The following is a 10,296-nucleotide window of genomic DNA, read 5'->3' on the forward strand; positions in this document are numbered from 1 at the left end:
ATATATTTGCATACTTTTACTTTCTCTGTATATTTATTCTAATGTTCTTACAATGTTTTTATCTTGTTTTTCAGTTAGCCCTGTGAAGTGGGGATAAAAGTCGGTTAACATTAAAACGTTTTTTTCTACTATTTTGAATACCTTTATTGACCGCCAACCGGACTATCTTCCTACAATCAACTATCTTCTTCCAATACTACATTTTATTTACTTATTATTCTTAATCATGTATTTAGAGAAATATATGTACAGACAGTTTAGAGTACTAGACAGGCACTAGAGACAGAGATGGCCCACTGCCAGACTACACCGGGCCATTCATTACTGCCTGTACTCCAGCCTGTCAGGCCACATCGCTCATTCGGCTCTGCTTCAACATCCTAGTCCGTTAGTTCACGATGCCTTTATATTTAGACTAGGTACGTAGGACTTGTCGGATAAAATAACTAAAATCCTCAAACAAGCATCGAAATATTTAGAACACAAGATCTCGGGCGATATTTTATCTGAATGAATCAGCAGCTAAATGATAAATGCAATGCTCTCTACCCGTCAATGGACTGTAAACGCAATCGATTCGAAGCTGCCGTATCGCTCACTGGTAAAGGACGACACAGTATCATGTCGGCTCAACAGTGGCTTATGTGACCTAGTGCACACTTTCACGCGATATCTAGTCGTTTGTCGTCCAAGGTCTAGTTCCACTCTTGACTCTCATCATTATCAATTATGAGTTGTTTATAGTTTATCGTAGATTAATATCCTCATAATATTAAAATAATAAACAAACAAACAAAAATACATTAAGCAGATGATAGATAATAATACAAGTAGATAGAATCTATTAAGAACAATAGAAAATGAAATATAATAATAATCTGTTTTAAGTGATAAATATAAGTGAAAAAGGAGAAGTTTGTTTGTATAAAAGTATTTTTAAACTTAGCCTGCAAATTGAAATTAAAAACAATGACATCAATATTGAAGGTTGTGTTTTTGAGAATGGCCTGAGGGCCAAAACGTTGGAGATTTATTTAAGAATAAAAGTTGAAAGTTAAATGGATCAAAATTGTTTTTTGAAATTGTTGTTTATTATATTAAAAATAAAATAAACCACTCTCAAACAATCATATAATAAATAATTAATCAAATATAATATTATAATAGTAAGAATTATACAAAATAATTAATACAAAAATTATTGTTTCCGCTTGGTTCAACGTATGTTTGCATGCTTTCTTCCGGGCCCAATCACTCCAGGCAGACCTTCTTCAGGATCATGTAAGTCTACGTTTCGTTTCTTATATTTTTTACGTTCTTACCCATTCTCCATATCTCTCTTTCCTTGTTCTTTCTTATTTACTTTTTCCAGACACTATATTTATTTCAGTTTATCTTTATCTCATCTATACTACTGTGCGTCTTTTATCTATTGTAACACTTTTTTTTTCTTTCTTCCCTATTAAATTATATCGTTTTCTTTTATCATTCATTATGTTTATTTTAATCGTTTTTCATTATTATAGATATTAATTACATATCATCATTTACATTTTTTCCACGCCATTCTCTAAGTTTATTTCTTATGAATACTATATATTTTTTGTCATTTATTTTGTATAATTCTTACTACTAATGATATCTACCAGCTACTATCTACTTAATTTATTGTTATGTTCATTTCTAAGTTTAGTTTTGTTTATTATTTTCCTTTTATTCCTATCTTTATCGGAATTACCGTTGTTATCGCGTTTTTCAGTCCTGACGAATGCCTAAAATTTAGGTCGTAACGTCGGCACCAATAAATAAGTTATTGTTTATTTTTTGCTGATTGTACCCCCGACTATCTTCTCCTTATTTTATAAATTATTGAAGGAGAGTTGAAAACTCCACTTATCACATTCATTAGGGGTATTCAATGCCAAAATATAAATATTTTTAATATGCTAAATGTTATATGAATAGATGTATACGATTGCGATCAACCCAATAGAAAGTTCATATTATCTGGTTAATGCAAAGGAGCTTCTAGTGGATTTTCTGGGAATCTTTGTAACCTTTCCTTCCAGAATTTCATTATTTTTATTTTAGAACTTCGAGAAACGTCCAAAACAAAAACTAACCTAATTTAAATGTTCTAGGATTTCTTTAAGTTATAAACAATTTTAACATATATTTGCAATGTGTAGATAATTTGAATTTTTAGGAAATTAGCAACAGTAATACAATTTATATTTCTTTATCTAAGACTAAAATTTTAAAAATAGTTCTTGCTGAAGAATGGCAATGAAAATCATAACTCTATTGCATTTACAAGAGAGAAAAGAAAAAAATTCAACTAAGCTAGCGTAAAAAAAAAATTAAATAAATAATAATAATAATAAAACAAATAAAAAGTAGAACTAGCTAATTTAAAACCGACTGAAATTCTTCGAGAGAAATAAATATCCACAACCAGATGCACGAGATGCATTTATTAATTTTAGTGTGTTTTCACTAGTTAACATAGCATACAAGAATACTGATTACATAAAGTAATAAATAAATTTACGGCTCCAGTAGCTTTGTAAGGAAGTACTTTTACTTAACCAAAGGTTGTGCAAGGAAGTGATTTGGTCAGAAACAGGATAGACCGCCAGATTTTTCCTCAATTTATGAGGGTATCCACTTTATGAGGATCCCGAACTCACCGAGTTGACTCAAGACTGCAGTAACAGAATAAATAACTATCTGACACAACCGGATTCCAGCCCGAGTCCTAGGAGTCAGTAGCACTAAGCATTACCTCTGAGCCTCGCCAAACAGCAGATTACATAGTATATACATACATAAATACTGAAATAAAATACTATTGTCAATTTATCTATACAAAATAAAAAAAATATACTTATATACATACGGTTTAAATGGTTTACATCTACACTTAATAAGGAGAAAGAACAAAACTTCGTAAAATTCACCTGAAACAAAATAAATAAATGAAAAATTGATAAAATATTAATGTAAAAATAAAAAAAATCAACATTGTATAAATAAATCATTTCTGTCAGTATTAATGTAGATGGTAAATCCATCTCCTCCCCATGGCTACAGACACTGCTTTGTCAAATACCCACAAACTAGAATTTCATTTTTTTTTTTTTATTATTTCATAATTTGTGCGTTAAAAATTGATTTAATAAAATTCACCTAATTAATTTAATTTTATTTATAATGTTTAAAGATATCCATAATATAGATATTTAATTAATTAATTTGAGTTATCCACGACTACAGTTCTAGGTTTTTCTGTAGTAATTAATTTATAATACTCGTAATAAAATAAAATGATAAAAATATAAGGATTTATAATTATACTTAATAAAAATATTATTGAATTAAAAAACCATTAAAACTGAAAAATAACCGATATATCCAAGGATTAATGTGTTAATCTTAAGTTTTGTTTATAAGCAACGGGAAAAGTTCTATCATCCTCTCCTAATTTATTATTTACTTAAAGCTCCATTTTTTTAAATTATCGTTAAAATCGCTTAGGTTTTGATCAAAAATTTTCTATTGATTTAACTTAGAAATGAGAAGATGGGGTGCGATCAGCAAATATATACAAATAAGCAAAATTTATTTATTTGTGCTGACGTTTCGTGCTCAATTTCAGGCCCCCATCAGGGGTAAAAAAACAAAACCAAATAACAGCCTTAATTCAGAGAAACAGAAAAAATCTTTTATCCATTGTAATATAAATTTCATTCTCTTCCTTTCCCATAGTATCATATATACATTTCGTATCCATTTCATTGTGTTAATTTAAATTGTCTTTCATTATTTTTAGATTTTAGACATTACTTAGATATTTTATTATCTTAATTCTATTATTCATAATTAAAAAATTTTTCTAGACTTTTTATTATATTTATTTACTTGAACTACTCTGTATATATTATATTATATTTTATCTTCAATTAGTATCAATCAACTATTACCCACATAATTTATTGCAATGTACATTTCTAATTTCATTTATCATTTTCTTATTTTTATGTCTAACTAATTAAGGTTGATATCTCGTATTGCTTTTCAACCCTGACTAAGGCCTGAAATTTAGGTCAAAACGTCAGCACAAATAAAGAATTTTTTTTTATTTGTGTATCTTTGCTGATAGGACTCTGACCATCTTCTCGTACGGTAAGCTATCAACACCTCCACATAACATAGAATTGGCTACCAGTTTTTATATAATAGAAATTATGATTTACCACTTAGAAGTAACTAGTAATCATATACAATTTTTATTCATGTCGTTTCATGGAGGTAAAATATAAAAATATTACAAAATCCAACAAATGAATATTTCAATTTTATTTAATATGTGTTGAGTAAACATATTATAGGATAAGAACCATGGAGTTTACAATGGTATAATTATCTTAAATAAAGACGAAAACCACAGCACAATGGAGAATTTAATAGAGATAAAATATACCTAGACTGTGAAATCGAACATTTGAAATGCATAGAATTGTATAGACATAGCTTTCGACATAGATATCCCAGAGTCAAACTATGTTACAATTGTATGTTCCCATGACATTAGTTTTTCTTTACCGTTCAATTCAATTGTCAGTCCAGGGTCGAGATATAACCCTAAATCATATAAGCAATATTACTGCGAGGAAGTTTCGTAACTTACGGTGTCCAGGAAAAGAAATTTCAGGTAAATTCAACACCTTTCGAAAGGTAAAATTAATTAAAAGAAAAAAAATTAATTAAATTAAGCAAATTTATATCTGCGGATCCATCGAGTAGGTTCCTTTCTATTGGTCTCGGCTGTGCCGCAACACAGATGTCTGTCTACACATTGAATAGATTTCCCAACAAGGGCATACTTTCTATTTGTATCTATTATCCGCTAGAGAATGCCACAGTTCAGGGTGAGATTTCAGTGCAGTGTATGTTGTAGCGAATCAAATACTATTTCTGCAAACACTTACATGCGTTGTTCTACTTCAACCTACATCAAAAGTTCATAAAACACAAAGGGTTATTGACAAGAATCTGCGTACGGGACTGAATATTTTGATAGTTTACTTAACTATTGTAAAATGATTATAGATAAAACCTCTTTAAAATATTCGTGTTAAGCTTTAGCTAAATCTATTTCTACAGATTTTTTGATGAACATTGTTTCCTTACAATACTTTTTGTATTTTGGGAAACTATTTTATGAAATCAGTTTACACAACATACATGAAGATTTAAAATATTGTTTTTCGTTAGCCATAAAATTTCCCAAATATCGACTTTAAGTGAAAAAAACTTTTTAATAAATTAATCACTTCTAGGGGGGCAGCTGCCCATACCACCCCTAAAACCATGTGTAAATTAGTTAATAGATTTTTCTGTCAATTTATGTTATATTTCCTTTGTAATAAATTTTTTAAGCCTACTAAAACTAACCCAACCAGCATTTTGAAGTGGGGTAGAACCAGGCTTTCTGTTAAAGTTGCACTTCATACAAATGTTGTTCATTTCGTCTAATTCACCTTTGTTCACTATGAGAGAAGACAAGTTTAGAATGGTCCAACATACAGTGAAACGTCCAACCAGAAACTTGAATCTGCTACGGAGAGAAGATGTGGTATTAACCCGTCTTCGGATAGGCCATACTCGACTCACTCACGGTCATCTCATGAAAAGAGAAAATGCACCGACGGGTCGCTTCTGCGGAAACGATCTCACCGTTAGGCATATTCTCACTGAATGTATTGCTCACGAACCACACCGGTTCTCTTCAGATTTACAGAAGATGTTGAGGGAAGATCCCACTACAATAACAAAACTTTTTCACTTTCTAAAAAACACTAATATTTACGATCACATATAGTCTAACTGTTCAGCAATAAATAAGTGGATGCAAAATTCATTATAGCAATTTACTAACTACCTCAAATCTAATTGCAACTTTTAAAAATGTAAATCATAATTGTAAATATGTAATTGTAATTGTAAATTTGTAACTTGTAATTGTAATGTAATGTAACTTGTAATTGTAATTGTTAATTTGTAACTTTCTCACTTTGTAACTTTGTTAATATGTCAATTGTTATCTACTAACTTTGTAAACTCAATGAAAAATGGCCCTAGTGGTGAAACACTTAAATAAATAAATAAAATAAAATAAATTCCGTCAAATTTTATCCATGAACAATATGTCCATCCTAAAATGTGCCTATATCCTAAAATAGACAGCAAAAGGTGGAGAATTTCTTCACATGTTAGTAATGAAAAAAAAAAAAGGAAAGTACGGCTAAACACGCCAGTGATGCTCATCCCGAAATTACCCAGCGATTTTAGAATGGTTTTCCCCAGCTGGATATCAACAGTTGGTCCATAATGGCCTTGATGAGAGGAGGTCTCAGGGGATAACAGAGCCAGTGGCACAATTACACCCGCCCGACCGCAACTAGCGCTCATCATCCTCGCACCACTGTTATTATCATCAGCACTTCAGGGGCGGCTCTTCTTAGTCCGTCAAGAACTTCCTCATAACCAGTCGAGGTAATTGGAGGATGCACACGGATGTGCAGCTTTGATCGAGCCTAAGAAGAAATACGTACCTTAAGTATTTGTGGGGGTTAAATATAATTCAAAGATGGACAGTATAAGAAAAATCATCACAAATATTTGACTTATCACCTTTCTTCCTTTCCCAATATTATTAGATTGGTGGGCCCGTGTTGATGTTTTGTTATTTACGGAAAAAAAAAATTAAGATCAAGGATCAATCTTAAAATTATATAAAGAAAAAAACCGTATTTATCAGTTGTTAAAAAAAAATTGTATTTTATATATGTATATATAGTTGACCGTAAAGATTTAAATATAAGTAGATGGTCAGGGTTGCGGTCAAAAAAAGAAGAACAAATAGTTTCATTTTTCGTCATATCTTTATGACTACTTCCGATATACGCGACGTATTTGAAATAGAAATATAGCCGTTAAACGGCTGGCCACCTGCTCCCCACTCCTTCACTCTTCTGCTTCATTGTTGCCTTCTGTTCAACCGTTCGCTTTGAACAGGTAGGTGGTCTTGATTTGTTTCGGAATAGTGAATGCTTTTATTATATGTGTGTTTTTTCAGTTGTAAAATACTGTTCTGATGATGCCTGAATGGGCGAATATTTGATAAGCTCACTAAATTAATCTATTTAATACTGGAATGGCTTTTTTGTTTACTTAAACTCATAAGTCTCCAAGCCAGTCCCTTTGGTATTGTGTTTTTCTGTCGAAAAAATAAGTACACCATGAGATATGGTTTTTAACCGCGGGCACAGCAAATACAGAGCAATTTCCTCAATCCGAACTAATTACCTCTCTATTTTAGTTCATTTACTTTACTTTAAATGATGTTCTCATAGGTTTTCTAGTGTTTTTGGGTAGTTTTAAGGATGTAGAGCTCCGAAAGAAAAATTAATTTTTTTTAACGTTTTGAAACAACCACAAAATTTTATTCTCCCTAATTATACTTGGCAGACTCATCAATTTAGACTAGTAATTATACATAATTTCCATTAAACTAATAAAAAATTGGGATGAAATAACTGCCTTTTTTCTCCTCTTAAGCTCTTGTACTATTAGTTTTATAACAATCGGCACTGGTTAAAATGAGCTTGTGGATGGAAGCTTCGCCTCTAAGTTGTATCTAATTAAACTTTTTAATCTGAATTTTTCCTCATTAATAATTTATTAAACGGACATTGGCTTGTGAGAGCAAGTTAAGCGGAGCTGGCTAAATATGGAATTAAATGAGAGTGTTCCCGAGGACCGCAGCTAACTTTGCCCTTACTGTAATATTAACCCAATCACTAAACATAAAAGCCCTTACCCTCTCTCTATATGCCTCTCTCCGGCTTCTTGCTAAACCTTGTCCAACACGGATAATGTTTAATTATTGATAGATATGAGTGTTATTATTGATGCAAAAATTATACTACAAGTATATCACCAGTACGAATAAAAAGAAAATTACAAGAGTATATTTTACATTTTAGCTGGTTTTTAAAAAAAAAAAAATTGGATAAAAACTTTACTATATGTTTCTATTTTTGAGAACCTGGAATATTGTTACGGTTACCATGGTGAAATAAAAACCCTGGCGATATCTGCGTAGACTAGGGATGTTACGGTTGTCATGGTGAAATAAAAATACTGTCTAGATCTGTATAGATAAGAGGTGTTACGGTTGTCATGGTGAAAACAAAACACGAGCGATATGTTCTGACGAGTGGGTTTTATTTTTGGTGAAGGCGACAGTTTTGATTTTGGAACACGTATGTTCAGACGAGAGGGTTGTGGTTTATTGAAGGTGACAGTTTGATTTCGGAACACGTTACGATTATTAAATGTGAAGTGGTAATAGTTTAAAGGCCCTCTGTGTGTACTATTTGAACTGGAATATCACCATATGAGAAATGTTGTCATATATGTTTTGTTTTTCAAATTATGGTGTTGTACTTCAATAGACGGTCATTAACACTAGAAGTGGGGATATAATGCAGTGACGTTTCTTCAGCATGTCCTGGATAAGAGAATAATAATGTAAATATAATTATTAAGTTTAAGTATTAAGTTAAGGTTAAGTCAACCAATAAGTTTTAATTGTTTTATTAATTGATAAGAATTTTTTTTTCCTTTTTCATTCTCTGTATATAGATTTCTCATTATTATTAAACTTTTGTACATATAGTTTTGCTGTTCTTTCTCTGCTTTCAACTTGTTAATTTACTTATATTTTTTTGTTGTTGTTCACGGAATACTACGATAATTCAACAGGTTTACTGTTACTGATAATACAACTCCTAGGTTTTATGTTAGCTACATGTAAAGATATTCGCCAGTGGTCATAGTTCAAAAATTGTTTATATAGGGGTATATTTTAGTTATATTGTGAGCATAATGCTTCGGGGTTTTCGTTATTTCCAAGAAAAAATAACGTGGCGCCTAAGGAGTAATTTATTCTTTATTTTTTTTTTTCCTTTTGCGATTATATTTCTTTTTATTTGACTTTAACTCACCCTCTTCTCCGTTGAGCTTGGGCAACGATAAACGTATAACTAAGGATAAGTCAAAATTTGCGGTTATAATATCTCTCGTTGTGTTTCACACAGTTAAACTAATTTTTTTTATTTATTTATTTAATGTAATTTACAAATGTACAAAATAATACAATAAGTAAATATGTTGTATGTAAGTTAAACTAATTTAACGTCGTCTATACAGCTGACATCCCAACCAATACTAACACTTTCCTTACCAAGTATACCGATGAAACCTATGCCATCCCATATCACAGCCCTCCAAAAATGGTGTAATTGGTGGATTAAAATAAATCCCAACAAATGCCATCAAATCACCTTTACCCTTCGTCGTAAGCCTACTGACTGCCCTGCAGTCTTCTTTAATAATGTTGCTCTTACCCCTATCGAACAGATCCGCTTCAAATGACTTGTCTCACACATCCTCAAAGACAATCCTCACATCACATTCAAAAGACAAGTGACTGTACTTCGATTCCGACTGTTACAGCACTTACTAGACAAACGGTCTTCAGTTCCAATCCATTAAAAAAGACTGATCTACATGACTGTGAAAAGACCTGAACTAGGCATTAATCGTTATAAACTCCCTAACCACCCAAACCCACTAGTTTCTAACTTTGCTTCCTCTTCTATTCCTAACAATCCTCCAAGGCATCTAAAAGAAAATGGCCACGAAACCTACTAACGTAAAAATATTATTAGAGTGCTATCAATGGATAGTTTCTTTACATGCATGTGTCTTACACCAAATTTTCTAGATGTATTATAATATATTATATTATAGATGTATTATAATATGTTATGTAAATACAACTGTAAATTTCAATAAATTAATACAAATAAAATAACATTTAGAGGAGGCAGTGATTAATTGATTAAAGGGTAGCAGTATTGCTAAATTTTTCTTAAAGACTTTTAATAAAGTAATAATAAAAATATAAATCTATACGATAGAACATATTCAATAGAGGTAGAAGCTTAAAATATTTGAGCAGCCAGGATGAATGAGTGTGGTACCAATACTCAAAAAACACACAAAAAACTCTTTCATTAAAAATGTTGTATTTTTTTCTAGACAGTAAATTGAATTTCTTAACGAGTGAAATGAGTCAGGTTGGAGCTCTGAATCCATCATATTGATGTAGACTATTTATTAGATAAAGTAAGAAAGCAGATGATTTGTTTTCCAATATATATA

At 31.0% G+C, this 10,296-nt stretch overlaps 1 protein-coding gene across 1 annotated transcript in view; it reads right to left on the bottom strand.

Moving 5' to 3' along the window:
- LOC112211379 (uncharacterized) overlaps positions 1-10,296 on the bottom strand; it is a 17,984-nt gene that overhangs the window by 4,873 nt on the left and 2,815 nt on the right. The window contains exon 2 of the mRNA XM_067047129.1: positions 2,900-2,960. Within this exon, the coding sequence (XP_066903230.1) occupies positions 2,900-2,960 (61 nt within the window). The remainder of the gene's footprint in view (positions 1-2,899; positions 2,961-10,296) is intronic.

Source organism: Halyomorpha halys, unplaced genomic scaffold, assembly GCF_000696795.3.
Source record: "Halyomorpha halys isolate HHAL.00 unplaced genomic scaffold, Hhal_1.1 Scaffold841.1, whole genome shotgun sequence".
NCBI lineage: Eukaryota > Metazoa > Arthropoda > Insecta > Hemiptera > Pentatomidae > Halyomorpha > Halyomorpha halys.